Source organism: Juglans microcarpa x Juglans regia, chromosome 3S (genome assembly GCF_004785595.1).
Source record: "Juglans microcarpa x Juglans regia isolate MS1-56 chromosome 3S, Jm3101_v1.0, whole genome shotgun sequence".
In the NCBI taxonomy this organism is placed as follows: domain Eukaryota; kingdom Viridiplantae; phylum Streptophyta; class Magnoliopsida; order Fagales; family Juglandaceae; genus Juglans; species Juglans microcarpa x Juglans regia.
The window spans coordinates 18736684-18759765 of NC_054599.1; the positions used below are offsets into that span (position 1 = coordinate 18736684).

The 23082-nt window shown below is 37.6% G+C and overlaps 2 protein-coding genes across 6 annotated transcripts; both read left to right on the forward strand.

Moving 5' to 3' along the window:
- Positions 1 to 266: 266 nt before the first annotated feature.
- Positions 267 to 16002, forward strand: LOC121258221 (probable serine/threonine-protein kinase PIX7). 3 transcript variants are annotated; one of them, XM_041159635.1, is made up of 7 exons: positions 269 to 952; positions 2143 to 2480; positions 2636 to 2771; positions 3993 to 4129; positions 4206 to 4329; positions 4994 to 5538; positions 15963 to 16002. In XM_041159635.1, exons 1-6 carry the CDS (start codon positions 748 to 750, stop codon positions 5506 to 5508), a joined length of 1455 nt encoding a protein of 484 aa, XP_041015569.1. In that variant the 5' UTR covers positions 269 to 747; the 3' UTR covers positions 5509 to 5538; positions 15963 to 16002. The 3 variants fall into 3 exon arrangements, with proteins under 3 accessions (XP_041015570.1, XP_041015568.1, XP_041015569.1); XM_041159636.1 differs by lacking the exon at positions 15963 to 16002 and having other exon boundaries at positions 267 to 943; positions 4994 to 5858; XM_041159634.1 differs by lacking the exon at positions 15963 to 16002 and having other exon boundaries at positions 268 to 952; positions 4994 to 5858.
- Positions 8992 to 14334, forward strand: LOC121258222 (hypersensitive-induced response protein-like protein 1). 3 transcript variants are annotated; one of them, XM_041159640.1, is made up of 6 exons: positions 8992 to 9341; positions 11138 to 11335; positions 12630 to 12750; positions 13354 to 13445; positions 13538 to 13634; positions 13841 to 14334. In XM_041159640.1, exons 2-6 carry the CDS (start codon positions 11147 to 11149, stop codon positions 14200 to 14202), a joined length of 861 nt encoding a protein of 286 aa, XP_041015574.1. In that variant the 5' UTR covers positions 8992 to 9341; positions 11138 to 11146; the 3' UTR covers positions 14203 to 14334. The 3 variants fall into 3 exon arrangements, with proteins under 3 accessions (XP_041015574.1, XP_041015571.1, XP_041015572.1); XM_041159637.1 differs by having other exon boundaries at positions 8993 to 9341; positions 11131 to 11335; XM_041159638.1 differs by lacking the exon at positions 8992 to 9341 and adding an exon at positions 10533 to 10549 and having other exon boundaries at positions 11132 to 11335.
- Positions 16003 to 23082: the final 7080 nt, after the last annotated feature.

Sequence of the window (23082 nt, forward strand, 5' to 3'; positions counted from 1 at the left end):
GGGTCCGAAACCTTTTTATTCTCTCTCCTGCCCGGATTGGCCATTCGTCTCTCTTTCTCTGACCTAAATGCCCGCCCATGTCTCCAACGCACAACCACCGTCGGGCTTGTGTTCCCTACGGCCAATCCCGGGCAGCTAAACACCCACTGCCCCTTTTTCTACGGTCAGCTCGATTTGCTTTTTCTGGTCTTCGATTCCCAAGTAAAAATAAGAAATAAATAAAAATAAAAATGAAAAGACAATACTGAGATGGATAGATAGATATCTGATGATTCAGAGTGTATATCTGATATTTCCAAATTCCTATTTTTTTCCCCAGCTTTTAAGCTGGTCAGCTTGTGAGAGCCCCTCTGAGATTTCTGTATCTTTGAGCAGACATTTCTGGGTTCCACTGAGATTTGTTACTTCTCTCTGGTAAGTGGTAATGCTATCACTGTTTTTTAACACCAACAGTTCCACAAGGTGAGTGATCAGTTTTGGGTTTCAAGGTTTTCTTCAAAACATGATCTACTCCATGTGATCTGTATCTTTTCTCATCTGGGTTTGTCTAGTTTTCGCTACTTTTCGGCTTTGGGAAGAGAGAGGGGGGGGGGGTAAAGTTTTGAACATTTTGGTACTATGTGGCGATTTTGTTTTTGGGTTTGTCGGTAAAGAAAGACTGAATGGTGGTGGTGGTGGGGGAGGTGGGTATTGGGATTTGGGCGTTGTGATGGTATGTGTGGCTTGAGTGTTTAGGGCTAGTGAGGCATGGGATTGGGTGGTGAGAATGGAAAGGTGGAGACTTGGAAGGTGGGCAAATCAAAGGGTGCGATGAAGAAGAAGGAGGAGGAGGAGGTGGAAGAAATGGGAGAGGAGGACATTGGTTGCTGGGTTAGGCTGAGGTTCCTTGGGAGCTGCATTTCTTCAAGATCCAAAGTTGATAGCTCAAGCAGTGGTACCACTGGTAATTACGGTAACTTCTATTGTCTTTGAACCTTCTTTTGGTTACTATGTTTTTCTAGTTTTAAAGCAGTCATATGTTTCTGGTTTCGCACTACCACTTATTTTGATTTCACTTGGATGTGTTGTTTTCTAGGAATTCTCTATTTTCGCATATGTCGTGGATTAAGTTAATCAACTAACTAGTTCATGTTTCCAGATGTAATTATTATTGTGATCTTCACTAATGGCCCAAAATATTGCGAGTGATTAACGGATTATAACTAGAAAACACCATGCGACGTGAGGAGATTGCTTGATTGCTTGAAGGTGATCCTATAGAACTTAGTTTGTTATCGGTTATTTTGATAACTTCTCACTTATAAAAAAATGATAACCTCTCGCCCTCTCTCTCCTTCTCTCTCTCTCTCTCTCTCTCTCTCTCTCTCTCTCTCTCTCTCTCCCCCCCCCCCCCCTTCCTTTTTCTGGGGCGGTTCTTTAAGATAGCCGGTATGGTCTTGGGGAAAATGTTATTTATGCCTTGTGTTTTGTAGATAACATGGTTGATGGAAAAGTGGATCGGTTTTATCTCTGAGCAGAAACTACTTAGAGCTACATTTCATAGAAAGAAAACCTTAAACTAGAACTCAATCCCGAAAGCAACTCTAATCTGCTAGAGCTTTCTCTCTAGGCCTACACATCAGACCAGGCTGGAGGAAGGTTTTCATTTACACAAATAAGATTCTTGTAGTGGCCTTTACTTGAAGCAATCATTGCACAATCAAGTAGGATAAATGTTTGTAGCGAATGAGTCTTCTATATTTTCATAGTTTTTTACCTACAAAAAAAGCATGTTCATTCTTTTTCCATTCTGTAATCGTCTTTTGGCTTGTCATCCAGAGCTCTCCGTTACACTCTCTCACTCCTGTCATGTGGAATACATCTAAGCTTGTTGCATTGTATTTTTTATTTTGTTCATTTTGTTTTCTTTGGACGCCTTGTAATCTTGTCAAACTCTCTCATACACTGGTCCATCTTCTGCTTTAATTGACTTTTCATGCATGCACTTGTATCTAGAGTCTCTACTAATTGTAGATTTTTATGCTTATTTAAATGTGGCATAATGGCACAACACAATACGTAGGAATACTTGATGTCCACCTCCCTAGTTTATTCTTTCATGTTAATTTACATTCTTATATGCTGGTTCTTTGTCTTGGTCAGCTGAAAGTAAATCAACGAATGATACAAACAGAGACCAACCAGCAGCTCCAATTGTCTCATCCTCAGCCACTAGTAGTGCCGAAAGTAATTCATCCACTTCCAAACTTGAAGAGGAACTTAAAGTTGCGTCTCGTCTGCGGAAATTCTCATTTAATGATCTTAAGTTGGCAACGAGAAATTTTAGACCTGAGAGTCTTCTTGGCGAAGGTGGTTTTGGTTGTGTGTTCAAGGGGTGGATTGAAGAAAATGGAACTGCTCCTGTGAAACCCGGCACTGGGCTTACTGTTGCTGTTAAGACCCTCAACCATGATGGGCTTCAGGGCCATAAAGAATGGCTGGTTTGTAACTTTACTTTCCTACACATGAAATTTAAGCAACCATTCTCTCCTTTTTTTTTTTTCCCTAAGTTTTGGATTTTTTTCTTAATTCATTCAATATATTTGCCTCTCTCTCTCTCTCTCTCTCTCTCTCTCTCTCAATTCTCATATTACAGGCTGAAGTGAATTTTCTCGGTGATCTTGTTCATCCGAACCTGGTCAAACTTATAGGTTACTGCATTGAAGAGGACCAAAGACTGCTAGTATATGAGTTCATGCCTCGTGGAAGCTTGGAGAACCATTTATTTAGAAGTAGGTGACTGCCTTTTTGACACTTTATTGTCCTTTTTCCTTCACCATTTCATTTTTTGTTCATAAATGTGACACCCTTTAGGCCTTTTTGAATAAAGGATCTTTCCATATAATTATAGGTTGGTTTCAAAGTTCTCTCTCTCTCCAATATACCTAGAGGCTGAATAAAGGATCTTTCCAATTGAATAAAGCATCAATTTTTAAAATATTTTCATCAAACTAAAGTTTTAAATTCTTCAGGGGATTACATTCTCTCTCAAATATATCATGGATGTGATGGAATCTGTTGAATGGGAACCTTAAGTAGGGAAAAAAAGACATTTAGCTCTAAATTTTGGCAATATCATTTAGTAGGTAACTTATTTCTAAATGATATGGTGCAGTCTAGTGGTTAAAGGGTGGACTTACGATGAACTGTAGACCCAGACATCCTAGGTTTAGTCTGCAGTAGAAATTCATCTGGATTACCCATACACAGTTCTGGTGAGTGGAGTTGTGTATGCTGTAGACCCAGACATCCTAGGTTTAGTCTGCAGTAGAAATTCATCTGGATTACCCATACACAGTTCTGGTGAGTGGAGTTGTGTATGCTAACTTACAGTCAAAGCAGGTTTAAAATAGAGCATTCTTGGGCCTTTTCCGGAAAACATTCTGCAGAAATATTAATGCAGCTATGTTATTTAGATTCTCAATTAGACACCTTGAACTGAGTTTTGTGGTTAGATTCAGAAGGTCCTTGTCTAACATTCTGCTGATATTAGTCTGGAGATAAAGCTTCCTATGGAAGTCGTAATTCATATGTTTAAATACTGCTGTACCACTGAGGAACAATCTTAGAATTTCAAAAAACTTAGGATTAGATGGGGGCTCAGACACCGGTGCCAATCGAAAAAAAAAATTAAGAATCTTGGAAAGATCACTAACTGACTCAAAACATTTTTTGTACAAGTTACATGGATGAAAAAAGTTAGAAAAGGAAGAAACAAAGCTTCAAGAAATGTAGTACACCACAGCGTGATTTATGTTAAATGGTTTTTTTTTTTGCAAGCGATCTCTTAATGTTCTGTAGTATAGCCACCTCATGCTTACTATTTAAGAGTAGCATTTTGGAATTGTGGAGGCTCGTATCTGCTTTATTGGCAGGTGCTTCTATGTGACAATGCTCTGCCTTTACTTTGCATCCTTGTTTGATGTTCCCTGAATCACATGTTTTATATGCAGGGTCCTTGCCTCTCCCATGGTCAATTAGAATGAAAATTGCACTAGGTGCTGCAAAGGGTCTTGCTTTTCTTCACGAGGAAGCAGAAAGGCCAGTTATATATCGGGATTTTAAAACCTCCAACATCCTATTAGATGCAGTACGTAACTAAACCCAAGTCAACACAACAATTTACCCTTGATATCGTTCATCATTATAATAACATGCTCTTTCAGGACTTCAATGCAAAACTTTCTGATTTTGGACTCGCCAAAGATGGTCCCGAGGGTGACAAAACTCATGTTTCTACCCGTGTGATGGGAACCTACGGATATGCAGCCCCAGAATATGTCATGACTGGTAAGCGTTGATAAATTCATCCCCCCTTCCACACTCATGTTCTCATTCTTTCTCCCTTTACAATGGATGCATGCAGTAGTCATATTTCTGTTGAATGAGTAGGGTGGATTATGATCTTGCATTCTGTATAACTACATATAATGTGGCAGTTCTAAGCTTGTTGAATCTGAGGCTGGAATTTCTTTCTCTCAATAATAGAATGTAAGAGATGAAATCTTCAAAGACTCTTATCTCTGAATGCATTGCTTCTGTTTGATGCATATGAATACACCTAATTGCAAAAGCATCAAATTCTTTGCATTGCCTGGCTCTTTCCAATCTTGTCTCATGTATTTTTTTTTTCCCTTAACTAATTTATGTTTAGTAACTTGCTAAATCAGGTCCTATTTTTTTAGCTGTTTTAGATTGGCTTGGAGGCAATATGCCCTTTATGGCCTTGTTAAGTCAAATACAGGGCTCAGTACCGCAATGGTTGGGCAAAGGTCTATAGTTTCTTTAGTTTTGCTTTTAGGAAATAAGGGGGTGTAACCACTCCCTATGGTCAGTCATTTCCATGTTTGGTGTCTTGTGGAAGTCATACTTCCTTATTTTGTGTTTTACTTTTCATTGGCTGCATGAAAAATTTCTGGGATGCATTCAATGCTTATGCATGCTTTTGTTGCAGGACATCTTACATCAAGGAGTGATGTCTACAGTTTTGGTGTGGTTTTACTTGAAATGCTGAGTGGCAGAAGATCCATGGACAAAAACCGACCTAATGGTGAACATAACCTTGTAGAATGGGCTCGGCCACATCTAAGGGAGAGAAGAAGGTTCTACCGGTTGATAGACCCTCGGCTCGAAGGTCACTTTTCAATTGGAGGAGCCCAAAAAGCTGCACAACTGGCTTCTCACTGCCTTAGTCGGGATCCAAAAGCCAGACCCCTAATGAGTGAAGTTGTTGAAGCCTTGAAACCTCTGCCAAACCTCAAGGACATGGCAAGCTCATCATACTATTTTCAGACTATGCAAGCTGACCGAATTGGGTCCCCAAATGCTAGAAATGGCATCCGAACACAGGGAGGATCCTTTTCAAGGAATGGGCAGCAGCAGAGGAGCCTTTCCATGAATGGTTCCCATGCTTCTCCATATCACCATCAGTACCCTCACCAGTCTCCGAAACCCAATGGTAAACAATAAAATTGGCTGTGCTAGTTTCTCTCTCTCTCTCCAACCCCTTGGCATCATTCATTTCTTTTTGCTCCTTCCTTGGTATGGATCGATCTTCTGTTAAATCAATTGTTCTTATAGAACCAAAAAGCAACAGAGAAATATGCTTGCTTTTATGTTGTTTAGAGTTGTGACCTCCCTACCGAGGAAGAATGTAAGGGCAGGTGAAGCTGATTGAGGAAAATGTGTATGCCAACCAATGTATTCCTCCAGCTTGTTTGGAAATAGCGAAGTGTAACCCTCCCGTTCTCTTCTTTCTTTTTCCTTTTGTCCTTATCATCTCATTCTTGATTTAATGAAAGTGTGCCATGTTGTATGTTTCTCGTTGTTGTAACTTGTGGGATAGGGAGAGTGGCATCTTGTTTTTCTTGGCAAGGAGAGTGGTAGCTTAAAAAAATAAAAATCGAAGATTTACTGCTCAAATGGGAATGAGTGCTTGTAGGGTTGATTTTGGAGTGGTTGCTCAAAGATTTACGGCACATCAGGGTCACTCGTGTGGTCTTCATATACTACATGTTTAGCAATTAGGTAAATGGATTGTTCTAACCAAATCATGAATAAGTTTTAATTTCTACACACTATTACTATTTTAGGATACACGTTTAGAAACCCATAACCCCTTTGAAGAATTTCTCTATCCCTTAATCAAGAATGTGTAAAAAAGTAAAGAAATTGTGTATACTTGGGAAAAACTTCTTGTCGAGAGTTTGTGCACTTTCGAGATTAGACAGGAGATTCTGTTTCTAGACATCCGGTGCCAATAAAAAAGAAGAAGTAACTATGCTTTGAATTAGCCGAGTAAAGTTTCACTCCTACCAAAGATAACAACATCCTCTGAATTCAATAATATTGCATCTCTTTTGGAGCAACAAACAGTAAACACCAATATTCCTTATTTATGTGGAGCTTTATGTCGCGTATTCCATCCACGTGCACGGTCTGTAACACGAGTGGTACGTTGGTTTATTTATGAATTGTGAGAGTAAAATCTGAAAGTTTGTAATATGACCTGTCAGTGTACACTACCCTCTTGTGCACTTCTCTCTTGTTATGAATTCTAGGTTAGACTATTAGTATTTAAGGATTTTTTCAATAATAAAAAAAAAGTTTTCCCGGACTAAGAATTAATCATTCGAGTTTTTAGTATGGTTGTGAGTCAAAGTTATGGCTCAAACTCGATTTAAATGAGTGCTTATGGCTTTTCATTATCTAAGCTCCTCCTGTTCGACTCCTTGAGAGTAAGGTGCTACTATAGTTATATTCAAATAATGAAACCACCTCTAGTTGCCCCCCTCCCTACCATTTTTACTAAAAATATGCTAATTAAAAAAAAATTAAAAATCTCATCAAGCTTGTGATTGGATATGAATGGTAAAACTACTTAACTAGCACCTTGGAACAGCAAAGTGGCAAGTGGGCACTAAGTCAACGCATTTCAGTCAACGACTCTAATCCAAAACCACTTGATCGGAAACGTGATTGTTGAAGTTATCCACTAACTATAGTCGTCTTTCTTTCTAATAAAAATAACCTTTTGGTCCACAAACTCAATTTTATCAATACCATCGTAATGGAAAAACCACACCATTCTTTCCGATAGTCATGAAAAAATTTCGCCCTTTTTCTTTCCTAGTGTAGACACACAAATCTTTCAGGAAAAAGAGGGAAAAAAAAAAAAGTGTAAACAAAGTGGCCATATATTAACATATTTATTTATTCTATTTTCAAATCGATGTGTAAAACTTATGTAACTTAAATAAGAAGATTTGATTTATAAGATTCAAATTTTAAAATTCAATACTTTTATTAGATTATTTTTTAGTTGATAATAGAATGTTTTTTAGTTGATAATAGAATTCTTCGTATAATAATGTTAGAGACAGTTTAAAAAACACAAACATTTTATAAAAAATTGAGCTTCGGTTTGTATTCGCAATTCATCTCAACCCATCTCACTATTATTTATTACTATTCATCAACTTTAACTCATAAATTTTATTACTATTCACAATCCATCTCATTATTATTCACAATTCATCTCAACTCATCTTCAAATCTAAATGACAGTCTTTCACATTTTATGGATCCTTTTTTTGTTTTTTTAATAATAATAAAATAGCTGCTCAAGGCTTGTAGTATAATATATCATTATTGTTGTTTAAATTCTATAATTTGATTAATTTTTAAAAAAGAGTTATAATCGATCGGGCTGAATTCTACCAAAAAAACAGCTCTCCAATTATTTAGAGTGTGTTTAGATGTTGAAGTGAGTTGAGTTAAAATGATAAAATATTATTAGAATATTATTTTTTAATATTATTATTATTTTGAAATTTGAAAAAGTTAAATTATTTATTATATTTTGTGTTAAAATTTAAAAAAATTATAATGATGAGTTGAGATGAATTGAGAGTAGTTAAACATAAAAAAAAAAAAAAAAAGCCTTAATCTTATGAGACCGCATCCAAGAAAAAATTTACTCTCACACTCAGTTCTCCCCATTTCAGTTCCCTTCTTCGACCAACAAGCAGACGTCCAAATCTCACAACAGATCTCCCCCTCTCCTGCGCAGATCTCTTCATCGGCGAGCTCCCTCTCAACACTCAGATCTCCCCTCCTGTGCAGATCTCTTCTTCCTTCGAACACCTGCAGCCCCTCCATCCAAATCTCACATTCATGCAAGGACCACCCATGTTTTCTGTACCTTAGGACATCTTAAAAACGAGAGATTTTGATAGTTAATATTGCAAGATATTACCTGAAGCCTAAGCAAAGAAGTTGCCATGCGAGTTTCTTTGGCCACAATGGACTTGACGATCTCTTGAGCTTTTGGTTCTAATTTTTGGGTTTGTTTTAAAATGTACAAGAAGCAAACTTAGATGGATTTTTCAGAGGACTGGTGTTTTCAGAATCGAGATCCAGGTTTTTTTTTTTTTTTTTAAGTTTTTTGAAAAGAAAAACCTTTTTTTCTTTTTATTTCTAGTAGATTTTAGTCGTTTTCTTTTCATTTTTCTTTGGATCGGCTTGGAGGGTTATTTTTTATCCCTCAAGGTTGGTTTTTTAGGCTTTTGGATTAGAAGAGGTTGTCTATTTAAAACCCCTTTGATCTTTCTCTGAAGATTTTTTTTTTTTTTTTCCTAATTATCTTGTTTTTTGCTTGTCTTTAGAACCGAAATCTGTTCTTTAGTTTTGTTAAGAAGCAGGTTCTTATTTCTCCTCCTTTGGTTTGAAAAATTTGTAATTTTTAGGTAGAGTGTTTTTAAGGCATATATGGCAGCTACTATGGATTTTTATAATAGCAGACGGTGATGGATTTTTATTGCAACTTAAATAAGAAGATTTGAAGGCTTGAACAATAGAATGATGAATTCATTGTGCTTTATGTAAAATTGCTGATGTGGCAAATTGTGATTGAGGGCTGTTAAAGCCGAAGGACCAGCCCGACCGCTCCAAAGCGTTTCACTTTCAGAAAACGCTTCCCAACCTTAAAAGCCGGAGATTTCACCGGGTAATGGATTCAAGAATCCGATCCGTTGCCAGGGAACGTGCGTCGTGATAATGCGGGGCGTGTGGAGCCATAAAGTGCATTATGCCATCAAAGCATATCCAATTTTAGCACTCATATCATATCCCGGTTGTTTCTCCGCAATTCGTCGTCGATCTTCTTTCTCCGCAATTCTACTCCGCGTGTTGTCCCACTAATATCCTGTAAAATGAAAACCTTTCCGATTCTGTGAATTCCATTCTCTCTCTCGGAGGCTGAAGTTTCGAGCTCGGAGCTTACTAGGTTACGAAGACTCTCTGCTGAGTTGTTTGTCAATTTTTCTTATTCCTGTTTTATTTTGTTTTTCCTGGGTTATGAATTGCTTCGCTGCTTTCTTTGCTTATATGCTTTGTGATACGGACATGCGAGAGGACCATTCTGCGATATTTCCATGGAAACTTAAGAGTAATTATTTGTTCTTGCTACCATATTTAATGGTTTTTGCTATGGATGCTCGAGAGGCTGACGCTATCTATTCAAAGTCTCAAATATCCTAGTTTGCATGTATACATTTGGTTTTTTACTTGTTTTTTACTGTTTTCCGTATTTCTTTGAATTGAATTGGTCTTATCCATGCGTGTTTAAATTGACATAGGACAGGCTGTTTCTTTTCTCTTTTTATATTTGGAACATTTTTGTTCTTTCGACACCTTGCTGTCAGCTGGTGTCGGACCTTTTTCTCTGCGTTGAAGGTGAATATGGCATAGGTTCTATCTTTTTTTTTTTTTTTTCTAAGATAATCTCAAATCATGACTTCTGCTGATCTAATCTACAGTTTCTTTAAGAAAATATAATTGTTATGTGAAAGGAGAATGTACGCGTTTGGCTGTTACTCATTATTGTTGTGATCTTTGAGAATAGGATCAACAGATCTAGTTTCTTCCAGTTTCATAGTTTGAGCAGCATAAACTAGACTAATTTCATTGTTGCGTAACATTCTTTATTGTCAATCTCCTTGCTAGGCAGTTGGTTGTGCGGCTCTAATTGTTCTGATACATACCTGGCTGAGCATTACTGCCTTGCTTCTTTAGCATGAAGTCAATTATTTTAAATCCTCTTCTATTATAGTTGATGTCATTGATGACCATATAATTGTTGAATACCACGGTGATGTTTAAAGTTTTTTTCTACACTTACCTTGTTTGAATATCTATCTATATATGATATCTTTTTCTTTATGGTATTTTCTGATGTATTTTTTAATATACATTCCTTGCGTATGACAGGCAAGCTTTGTAGTTTGTTCCGTTAGAGCTATGGTATTTGTTTTGGTTAGAGGTAGGATTGTTTGGTCCTGCTGTTACCTGGGGAAGTGGTTTTTTTCTCAGTATATAGTCATGCTTCTTTCAGATAATCAGAATCAAATTGAAAACGGTTGTCTTTAGATATCAACGTTCAATAGGGGATAATCATTTATCGTTTCAGAGCCCTTTTTCTCTTACACCAAAAGATTTGGAAGAACACAAGGTATTGTTTTGTATTAACTAGTGTTTGAAAAACACTGGTCTTCGTATTTTTTATTTTGTCATCCTGCTGGAGGTGTATATTTTATTGCATTTTTTGGAATCAGGAACCCAATTTTATGGTAGATACCTACTTTGAGGCTTTTAAGTTTATGAAGATGAGTTTCACCTTTTGTTACAGTTTAATATTTGGAGAACTGAGATGACAGCCATATCAGTGACAATTAAAATCTGAACCGGATGCACCAAGTTTATTATGGTTAATAGATGTGATCATAATTTCAGGATTTTTTTAATAACAAGTTTGATTTGCACCTGTTGCATAATTCTTTTTCAAATATACTTTGGTTCTTCATTTTTCGCCTTTTTTCCCCAAATATTTACAATTAGTTCTATCTAAAAAAATTTACATTCGTTTATTAGTGGTTGTTGTGTGATTTTTTTTATTATTTATATATATATATATATATATATATATTGTTTTATCTCTTTCATGTGGAACACAGACCTTGTTAAGTCTTTTGTCAATTGTGCATATTAAAGATTGCTTTTATACTGTAACTGATTTCCATATCTGATACTGTAGTTTGTAGGATAAAAAATGGGGCAACTTTTATGCTGTGTTCAAGTGGACCAGTCAACTGTAGCCATTAGAGAAACTTTTGGGAAGTTTGATGATGTGCTTGAGCCTGGTTGTCACTGCATGCCATGGGTTTTGGGCAAGCAGATAGCTGGCCATCTCTCCTTGCGTGTGCAGCAGCTGGATGTTCGATGTGAAACGAAGACAAAGGTTTGTTTCACTTATTTTTGCCTTATTTTCACTTCATTTTTCTCCAGTAAATCCTGTTTTACTTATTGGGTGTTACTGACTTACCAGGAACATGCTCAGTGCTATTATTTTACCTGATATACTACGATTTTACCTGAATTTGTTTTTCAAGTTTATGAATGTCACATATATTATTTGGAAGTTTTCTTTTTGTTTTTGATAAGTAACTTGGTATTAACTGAAAAAGAATCATGAAGAGGAAAACTATAGTGGGCATGCCCCAGAGTATTGACAGCAGAAGTATGCCATGCAACTACCGAGCACATGAATGAACCCAACCCCTTCCTAGATTCCAGCTAATCAACAGCGGTTATGCAACAGCCATAGATACGTTCCAATACCTATATACAACATCCATGCAGCCCTCTCCTGCATAAACAGAAAATGGCTATAGTCTAGCCACCATCCAGAAAGCTCAATATTGATGGATCTCCCCCTAACTAGTTTCAGCACACCCATAAATCCACCCATATTAGCACAGCCACAAGCCAATCCAGAATGACCCGGCCTGCATAACAAAAACCATCTAGTGCCAATAAATGCAACAGAACGGGCATAAATAGAAAATAAAATAAAATAAAACAACACAAATTCCATAGATTATCCTGCAGAAGCGGGGATATTTTGAGAAAACCCAGAAGATCACTCAAGCCACGCATTTTCCTGAGCGAGAGCAAAACCCTCCCTTGAATTTATGCTATTCCTCACCCAAAACAATGTATCCCATAACACTTTCTCAACTAATTGGGGAGATGCTGCATGCAGCCTGGAGTTACTCTCCTTCCAAATAAAGAAGAAAGCAGCATCTACCATGGGTTTAATAGTTAAGTGCTTTAAGCCTTGCCCATTGAAATGAGCATCTAGTCCTTGTACCATTTCTGCCCAACTTTTTTGTGACTAGAGGATATTACACCTGTTCACAGGTAAAACCAGATTTTCTCAGAGAATGGGCAAGAAAAAAAATGTGAGCGGGGTTTTCCTCTTCTCCATCACAACTAAGAAATATTAACATGCTGAATGAAGCCAATCCCACGAAATTTCTCCCACAAGTTCACTCTTCTTCTTATTGCAAGCCATTGAATAAAAGCATGTCTCGGCACCATACCTCTAAACCATACGACTTGCTTCTAATTAACTCGGTGTCCTGTATATTTTTTTCGAATCAAGTTCGATGCCTAGGCTACAACATTATCCTTTTTTTTGGAACAGAAAGCCAAACTACTTTATATGCTTCTGATTTATGGTATATTGTCAGGATAATGTCTTTGTTACTGTTGTTGCTTCTATTCAATACCGGGCCTTAGTAGGGAAGGCTGCAGATGCTTTCTACAAACTCAGCAATACCAGAGGACAAATACAATCCTATGTCTTTGATGGTATGGATGTGTGACTTGACCTTGAAAGCTATTACGTTAGTCGTTTCAGTCTTTATAATGAAAACAAAAGGTCATATCCTTTATTATTACATGTCCCATGGTCCCTTTTTATTTGATAGAAGTTTCTAAAGAAGTCTTTTCTAAGAAGTCTTTCCTACTTCAAATTGTATATAAAAAAAAGAAGTCTTTCCTTGTATGGCATTTTTTTTAGGTTTTCTGAAAAAATTGGATTGTTTATTTTTCACGAAACTACTATACTAGGGCAATTGACAGATTCGTCGCGATTTGCATAAAGCATCTTCATTATCTATCTTCATACATTGGACTCGGATGGTAGATTAATATTAGCACAATATGTTCATATGGAGAGGACGGACCATTGATGCTCCTTTCAAATGTAATCATAATCGTGATCTGATTTAAAGTATTATGAGAATAAAAAAAGGAAAAATTATGTAGCATTGTTATGAGATTTTCTCTGTAGAATCATTTTTGGGTTGAGAAAAGCTTTCATCACTACTGAGCATATTCGCCTTGAAGACAGCTATAGCGTGCCTATTTGTAGATCATGTTTTGGAGAAACTAATGAGCTTTTATGTTTAGTTATTAGGGCAAGTGTTCCAAAGTTGGAGCTGGATTCTGTTTTTGAACAGAAGAATGAAATAGCAAAAGCTGTGGAGGAGGAACTAGAAAAGGTAGCTGTCTATCTACTTATGTGGTTATAATTAGTCAATTTGCAGAAACTATAACATTTTCTTTTTATTATCTCTGAAACTTATATGCATAGGCGATGTCTGCTTATGGGTTCGAGATAGTTCAGACTCTCATTGTGGATATTGAACCAGATGAGCATGTGAAAAGGGCAATGAATGAGATAAATGCCGGTATAATTTATGCATCCCTTTTCCACTGGAATATCTTCTTCCTTTTTTTCTATTTTTTTTTAATTTAATTATTTTCTTAGAAACAAGAATGAATTTGGTCAATAGTATTATTTGGAACAATAAAATTGAAAACGACTCTCACATTTTGTGGTGTTGTAAAAGAGGCTTTGTTCAATAATAAATTCCATTCACTTTTAAATGAATAGCTGCTAGAATGAGGGTGGCTGCAAATGAGAAAGCCGAAGCAGAGAAGATATTGCAAATCAAACGAGCTGAGGGAGATGCCGAGTCCAAGTATCTGTCTGGGCTTGGCATAGCTCGGCAACGTCAAGCCATTGTAGACGGGCTGAGGGACAGTGTGCTGGCTTTCTCTACAAATGTTCCTGGGACTACATCAAAGGATGTCATGGACATGGTTCTGGTGACTCAATACTTTGACACGATGAAAGAAATTGGTGCATCCTCGAAATCCAATTCCGTTTTCATCCCACATGGACCAGGTGCTGTGAAAGACATTGCTGCACAGATCAGAGATGGCCTCCTTCAAGCAAATATCACTCAGAAATAGTGTATACTTTTTAGAGGGGTGGCTTTTCTCTTCTTACTCTTTTCTCTGGTTCTTCTTCCTCTTCTTTGTGAATCAACTACACGACTAGAAGTTTGAGAGTGTTTTGCAATTGAAGATATGGTGTGTATGTGTCGTAAAGTTTGGTTGGGGGCGGGTGGCGGGATTGTTTATAATAACAAACGGTATATATATATATATGCATGGGTACCCCTCTGATTCTGTTTGCTATTATGTAACTGTAATCTGGATTCTTTTGAGGACATGATTTTCTTGTTCTCTCAGCAAATAGGCTATGGTGAGAAATCGTGTAGGATATATATAAAAGTGCAGGATACATAGAAGGGCTGTAGCCTGTACCCTACCTCTCGTTTTGGTTCAAATCTTTGGCTGCAGTCAGTTTTCTGGAGATCATTTCAATAATAATAATAATAATAATAAAAAGTCGATGATTTACTTGATCCGAGTAATGTGGGCGTGTTACTGTTACACGAATATGAGATTTAATAGACAAAAGACATGTTGCAAACACCACAAACATAATACTTGAAGTAAAGATTCCTTCTGAAAGCTGTTGCTGAAGCCAAGACAGCTGATCCATCGATAAATCCAGACAAGTCACCTATGCCTGGTCGGAAAGGTGATTGTGACAAAAGTAGTTACCTTGCGAGAAATTTAAGTGAAGCCACAAAAAATACTGTGGATATAAAGAAGTGCACACAAATCCAGACAAGTCACCCCTGCCTGGTCGGAAAGGTGATTGTGACAAAAGTAGTTACTTTGCGAAAAATTTAAGTGAAGCCAAAAAAAATACTGTAGATATAAAGAAGTGCACACCAAAAGAGGCGGCTGACAAATGATTAAGCATCAAAAACTTCAAACTCATCCATAGGCTCTGCCTCTCCAGTTCCAATAATATATCAAGACAAGACTCATTGTTGCTGCAACGCTACAATAATAATAATAATAATAATAATAATAATAATAATAATCGGGTGGAACATTATTTAGCTTTCAAAGCAAACATAGGATGCATTGTTTAAACTTTAGATTGCTGCTATCGTAATGTGCATGAAGTTTCCATCTCATAGGAGATTTAATCGATAGGGCCAGTGTCCTTTACAAGGTGTTAGATGGTATTCTTGTAATGAAGTATACTCGGTATACCTTTTTTTTTTTTTGTAAATAAAAAGGGTAGGAGGGGGCAACTGGAAATGATCCCTATTTAGGGGTGACTATAGTAACATTCTACTTGCTGGGATACACAATGAACATCTTGCTTTCTTTTAAATTATGTAACAAATAAAGGTGTCCTATATTAGTTCTTTCAATTAACTTCTCTGCATCCCGCCAAACCCCCCCCCCCCCCATATTAGTTCTTTCATTTATAGAGTTTTGAACACTCTGTCAACGGCTTCTCTATATCCTTTCACATATAGATTCACTAAGAAAGAGCACTTTCAATGGCTTCTCCATTCTCAATTTTAAGTAAAATCATCTTTTACCATCAGATATATAGTCTTCGTGTGGACATTGATCAACAACCTGCACAAGCTCTCAAATCTTAAATTCCATATATGATATATCTTAAAATTAATTAGACTCAATGGATGAGTAAACCTACAAATCTGCCTGAGAGTCGGTCGCTTCCACGTTAGCCATGCACTCTTTTTCAGCTAGGGGAGGGAGTTCTTGAGTTTTGCACTTCACACTATACCTGTGCCATTCACCCTTCAAGTGACCCCTGAACACACACACACACACTCTCTCTCTCTCTCTCTCTCTCTCTCTCTCTCTCTCTCTCTCTCTCTCTCTCTGAGCAAAGTCTTCAAAGTCCAAGCCTGGTTTTTTCGTTGAAGAGGAATTGGAAGACTCGGCTTCTCCTCCTCCTTTTTCCCCATCTACCTACTTTGTTTATAAAGTTAGTTTCACTTTCTTAGTTGTTTTATTTCCTCCAAGGCCAAAAAAAACGAGTCTATAATTTTTTGACAACTTTCGAGAGGTATGTGTTGTACGAGAAGGTTCCCAGGCCACTAATGCCTCAGATAGAAGAGGCATTTTTCTAAAAATCTCCGTGCGTGACTCTCACGTGCCACCCATAGCCCCACATGGTCCTCACGTGCCTCCTCTACCAGAAGCTTTTCTCGCCACACACGTCGAACCAACGGATTTGCCACCATCAGATCCTTCAGATGTAACCGTTGTGGCTACACGGAGGCAGGCCCGTGGGTCCCACGTTCTATCATAGATTTCAAAGCCTACCGAAGTTGGTCTAAATTGTAATCTGTTCATTTTCGTCTCTATCTTAATGCTTTTCTCATCGCTTTCTTTACTGATTTTCCTAAATTTTGCTGGGATACTCTTAAATCCATAGAGTTTAGAAAAACAATTTGAACCATTGGCGCCCGACAATCACCACCCCCTCTTTAGTTCTTTGGTGATCTCTTTTTGCCATAACCCATTATCCCTATTTTGTTTACTTTTTCCCTTGACATGAGAATCACATGTATTCCTTTAGAAGAGTGTGGAGTCTTGAACCAACATATAACGCGATGGAGTTAGGATTTTTTATTTGACTTTTTATTATAAGAGTTATCCTATTTGGCCACAGAATCGTGAAGACGAGACAATGGACTTCCCCAACAGCCACTTCAAGACAAAATGCAGTTACTACAATCACTATGGCCTTCGATCATGGGACTACAATCTCACTCATGGATTATATCAAAATTGCCACTTTGTGTGGCTCCCCTTTAGTGGGAAAGGGTAGGAATATATTTGTTTACGTGCCAATTTCTTTTTATTTTTTTATAGTATTGCACTAGTTAAGAAAGGATGTTTGTCGGAGTCTCCCTACCCATTATTCATATATTTTTGTATCCTTTAAATATAATATATTGAGCTTTCTTAAGATAAAAAAAAAAAAGTGACCTCTGAACTCATTGGAATCCCCAACAAATGCATTGCACGTACTGAACTTAATTTGCTTTCAAAATTGCTTCCTGAATAGGATTGTGTATACGACCCTCGCATGAATAGTAGAAACATTGTTTAGAGCTAGCTTGGCTTTCCCTCCCCCTTGGCATTCCCAGTTCCGACGGTAACATTATTATGATTTTGGAATTTCTTGCTAAGTTCAGCCACATATTTGGTAGATCCCTTCAGTTTGTGTGAGGACAGGATACTCATGGCAAATCCTCATAATCATCTACATGGGTGTCCTCCACATGCACAGTATGGGGAAATAGCGAGTAATTATTAGTTTGTCTTCTGAAATGTGATAGGTAAATATTAATTAAAACTGGTGTTTGTATGATTAATTTTAATTACATGATCTCTTAGGATAGGATGAAAATATTACTTTATTCATAATGCAAAATGTGAAACTATCTAACAATTTATTAAAAAATGAAAGAAAAAGATTTGAAGCCATATGCACAAACTCTTTTTAAGGGATATGGTTTTAAAAATTGCATAGTAAAACTCTTACCTCATTTTGTATCAATTCCTTGTAACACTCTATATTTAAGACAATTCTAAAATATAAACTCTAAACTTCTAAAACTCTAATGTCGATTATTTTTAAAATAATCATTAGACATAATTTCGGCCTTTAGACAGGGGTGGCAACCCAAAAAGATGGTCAAAACAATCGCAAAAGAAATTGATTTGGCCCTTGCTTGAAATAATCATCTATTGGGGGGTGATCGAAACTTGTCAAAAAACCTGTTGTGACAGATCCAATCAAAACCAGTGGGAGCCATGGGCGGATCCAATGGCTTTATAGAGCTAGATGTAGTAGATCAAGCACCACCTAGGCACCGAATCTAGTAAACTTGATGCAAAGGAGGTTCCTCATCCGGCCTAATTTGGCCAATTGTAACACGCGTAGAAGAGACGGCCAATGTGAAGTCTTTTGAACTGGTGAAGTCTTTGGAACGATGGAATTAATGCAGTGTACTTGAATTAACTGAATACCTAAGTGTTGGAAGGAATGGGCCATGGGCCAGGGCGATGGGCTCTATCTCTTAGTTGTTTTTATTTTCTTAAGTATTGATAGTTTATTAAATGGGTTGTAAAGACAATTGGGCTTGACCCTTTACTCTTAGTTGTCTTTTATCATTCCTGTTGTAGTTCAGCCTAGTGTGGGGGCAACCCTAAGTAGAGAGTGTCTGCTACTCTGATGCTCCTTTATCGAATCAGACAAGAACTTTTTCATTCTCTCATTTTTCTTCTGGAGGAATCTCACCCTCGAAGTGGAAAAAGTATCTTACTTTTACAGATTTATCTTACTTTTCAACAGAGGATTGTTACAAATTGGTATCAAAGTGACACCAATCTCTGTGCAAATACAAAAACTACAAAAAAAAAATAAAAATAAAAATAAAATTCTTCTACCATGGCTGAAGGCACACGTCTAAACTAGTTGCAAGATGGGTTGACAGCCTTGAAAAAGTCCACTGATGCTCAGTATCGTAACCTGAAAATTGAGATGATAGCTCAATACTGTAAAAGTGGCTGAAGGCAGCAATTGACAACCTTAACCCTAGAAATGTAGAAGATAAATTAGAGCCTTGCCTTAGGGGAATCAATATCTGGGTTACAACAAAGAAAATATGGCAACATCTCATCTGGAGGGGAGGTATACAGTAAATTTGTGCACCTTGACTTTCCTGTGTTCCATGGTGAAGACCCAATGGGATGGTTATACAAGGTAAACCATTTCTTTGTCTTTCACAATATACTACTACAACACATGATTAGCCTGGTCTCTTTTCACATGGTAGTGCAAGCTCTAGTGTGGTTTCAAAGGTTGGAGGAATCTGGACAATTGTATGATTGGGATGCCTTGTTAAAGCCCTGTTGGTCATATTTGGCTCTAATGTCTATGATGACCCAATGGAAGCTCTAACTAGGTTAAGGCAAAGGGTTTCAATTGAATATTACAAGGCTCGATTTGAAACTTTATCAAATATACTAAGAGGGCTTTCTGACACTTATAAACTTAGTTGTCTTATGAGTGGACTTAAGGATGAGATAAGGTTGACAGTGAGGATGTTTAATCCCTCAAATCTGTCTACAACCTATAGCTTGGCTAAAATATAGGAAGAAAATATGAATTTAACAAAAAGAGACAGCAAGCCTCTCTTATCTCAACCACCAGACCCATTGTGATACCTCATATGATAATGATAAGGGTATGTGGTATATGAGATCCTACATTGTTTGGGAAGGATAAGTTTTTGCTCTTTATAAGATTCCAATGAGGCTCCAATTGTATAATTGGTTAGTCCTTTTGGAGTATAGGCTATGTTGTTTGAGCCTTCCATTGAGGCGTTACAAATAGTATCAGAGACTATCCCAACCAGAAATGTAGGACTTGAGCCGTGCCACCTACGACGACCTGGTCCGACGAGGACGTAGGAAATTTTAGGGGGGTAGATTATGATACCCCATATGATAAAGATAATGGTAGGTAGTGTATGAGATCCAACATTGCTTGGGAAAGATAAGTTATTGCTCTTTATAAGGTTCTAATGAAACTCCAATTGTATCATTAACTAGTCCTTTTGGAGTATAGGCCATGTGGTTTGAGCCTTCCATTGGGGCGTTACACCTATGATTACAAAAAAAATCTCAGTTCACAAAAAACCAATATAGCCCATCCATAGAATCAACCAAACCCAAATGAAGGACACGAGGGAGAAGGGATTGTGCTACCATTATGATTCCAAATGGAGCCCAGGACATAGATTTTTAAATGCTAAGCTATATCTCCTTTAGGAAGTGTTGTAAGACCCTGAAGTTGAATCTCACAAGGAAGTTGTAATAACCAAGAATGAAGGAAATGGGGAACTAATGAAGTTGAAGGCTGTATAAGAGAGCTCAGAAATTTCATTGCATGCACTCACAGGGTCACACAACCCTAAGACCATAAGGGTTAACGGAAGGATAGGAACAAATTGGGTGACTATTTTAATCAACATAGGCTTAACTCACAATTTCTTGAACCCGGTGAAAGTAAAGAAAAATAAATTACCCTTGGACACCATTGAAACAATAAAAGTAAAAGTGGCCAGTGGAGAGTTGCCTCCAGTGAGGTTAAAAGTGAGGGGATTATGATCTACATCCATAATACTAAGTTTAAGTTGGATATCCATGTCTTAGTCTTGGCTGGTTGTGACATGGAGATGGAGATCCAAGGGAGTTGGGACCTATCTAGTGGGATTTTGGAAAGCTCTCCATGAGTTTTTCCTACAAGGGTTAGCCTATCAAATTAAGGGGTTTGGAAGCCACTCGGTCAATTGAGGAAGGGTTACTAAATCAAGAAAATAAGCTAGAAAAGAGTGGTATTGTGTTACAAGTGCTAGAAGGTGAAAATGCATGTGTGCTGGACGAAAATGAAGTGCAATCGTTGGCCATCCATTCACTTCTGGATGCATTGATGTTTTTTTTTTTTCAACCTAAGGGATTGCTCCTACCAAAAATAAGGACCATGCTATTAACCTATTGCATAGAACTAAACTCATTTCCATTAGACCCTATCGATACCTATATTACCAAAAGGATGAGATAAAGAGAATTGTGAAGGAACTTTTGGACTCGTGTGTCATTCAGCCCAGCCAAAGTCCATTTTCCTCACCCGTGTCATTAGTAAGAAATGTGGATGGAACGTGGCACATTTGTGAGGACTATCAAAGGCCCAACAGTGTCACAATCAATGATAAGTTTCCTATTCCGATAGTGAAAGAGCTAATGGATGAATTACATAGGGAGACACTATTTTCTAAACTAGATTTAAGGTCTAGACACCACCGAATTCGGGCTAAGCCTGAGGATGTACAAAAAACTATTTTTAGGACCCATGAAAGGCATTACAAATTTTTGGTCATGCCATTTAGGCTAACTAATGCCCCATCCAACTTCTAGAGCTTAATGATCGTGGTTTCTAAACCATATCTTAGAAAATTTATTATTGTATTTTTTAATGATATTTTGGTTTATATTTGCAGTGAACAGAAACATGTGAAACGCTTGAAGATGACTTTACAAATTGTGAGGTAACACCAGTTGTATGCTAAGAAGACTAAGTTTAGATTTGGCTGCCAAGAGATTTCCCACTTGGGATATCTCATTTCAACCTAAGGAGTAAGGGTAGACTCGGAAAAGTTAAAGGCAATGAGAGATTGGCCACTTCTAGCATCCCTAAAGGCCCTAAGGGGATTCTTAGGGTTGACTGAGTATTATAGAAGGTTTATAAAGGGTTGTGGGGGTATTGTAGCACCCATTCCTGGGATGCTTAGGAAAAATAGATTTTTTTGGAGTGAGGAATCTAGGGCTGCTTTTCAAAAATTGAAGGAAACGATAATGTAGCCTCCTATTCTTGTTCCATATTTTTCCCTACCCTTCACTATCGAATGTGATGCTTCGAGTTAAGCCATAAGAGCAGTTTTGATGCAGAGGGGAAAACTGTTGGCTTTTTTCAGCCAAGCTCTGAAGAAAAAAACTAAAGACATGCCTACCTATGAGAAGGAATTATTTGCGTTGGTTTTAGCAGTGGTAAAGTGGAGACCCAACTTGCTTGGCCAACCATTTATCATCAGGATTGACCAGCAAAACTTAAAGTACCTTTTGGACCAGAAGGTGGGCACCCTTGTCCAACAAAAATGGATCACAAAAACTCTTGGGATGACTTCGTGGTTGAATATAAAAAAGGTTCTAAAAATAGGGTGGTTGATGCCCTAGCCAAGCTAATCAGTGAAAAAGAGACTTCACTATCTTTAATATCTTTCCCAACCATGGATTGGGTGGAGGAGTTAAAAGAGGCCTATGCTAAAGATGAAACACTACAAACTCTCATCACTCAGTTTGAGGAGTAGAAGTTTCCACCACTGTTCACTTTGAGAGGAGACTTACTCTTCTATAAGTTTAGATTGTATGATCCCAACCAAGAGGAGTTCATGACTAGGCTGTTGGAATGGATGCACAACAGCCCCAAGGGTGGTCATTCTAGATTTGATAAAACCATACACAAGGCAAGGAGGGAATTTTACTAGGCGGGTCTCAAGGGAGATGTCAAACAGTTAATCAAGAATTGTGATTTATGTTAGTGGGTCAAGATAGACAACACCCTTCCCAATGGACTGCCACAACCCCTTCCTATCCCTAATTAACCTTGGACACATATTTCTATGAATTTTGTGGAGGGGCTCCCTAACTTTAATGGCTTTAACAACTTGTGGGTGTTATAGACAAGCTTACTAAATACAGCCATTTTATACCACTCAAGAAGCACCCTTACACAGCCAAGACAATAGTTGACTTGTTCCTCAAGCATATATGTAAACACAAAGACAATACTTTCACCAGCAAATTCTGGTAGGAGTTTTTCACACTCCAAGGGGTGCATATGAGTCTAAGCACTGCATACTACTCCCAGATTGATGGCCAAACAAAATCAGTAAACAAAGCCATTGAGAACTACCTATGGTGTTTTATAGGGGATATGCCCAAGGATTGATCACACTGGATACCACTGGCTAAGTGGTGGTATAACTCTACTTAACACTTGTCAACTCGGATCACTCCATTTGAAGCCTTATATGGCTACCAATCACCCAGGTTACTAAGCTATGTACCAAGAACATCTCGTTTGGAAGCTGTGGAAGCCTCACTTCAGACTAGGGACCAAATACTATAACGCATAATCTACAAAAGGCCCAAGACAAGATTAAAAGGTACTCAAATCTACGCAGAAATGAGCAACAACATGAGATTGGGGATTGGGTTTTTCTAAGATTGCACCCTACCGACAGGTTTCAGTAAGCCATCGTTGTGACCTTAAACTCTCCCCTAGGTACTACGGACTGTTCAAAATCTTAT

Coding starts and splice junctions, on each gene's coding strand:
- LOC121258221 (XM_041159634.1), top strand. CDS start 748: ATGGGATTGGGTGGTGAGAATGGAAAGGTGGAGACTTGGAAGGTGGGC. Junction 953..2,142: donor TGGTACCACTGGTAATTACG/GTAACTTCTATT, acceptor TGTCTTGGTCAG/CTGAAAGTAAATCAACGAAT. Junction 2,481..2,635: donor AGGGCCATAAAGAATGGCTG/GTTTGTAACTTT, acceptor CTCATATTACAG/GCTGAAGTGAATTTTCTCGG.
- LOC121258222 (XM_041159640.1), top strand. CDS start 11,147: ATGGGGCAACTTTTATGCTGTGTTCAAGTGGACCAGTCAACTGTAGCC. Junction 11,336..12,629: donor GATGTGAAACGAAGACAAAG/GTTTGTTTCACT, acceptor GTATATTGTCAG/GATAATGTCTTTGTTACTGT. Junction 13,446..13,537: donor TGGAGGAGGAACTAGAAAAG/GTAGCTGTCTAT, acceptor TTATATGCATAG/GCGATGTCTGCTTATGGGTT.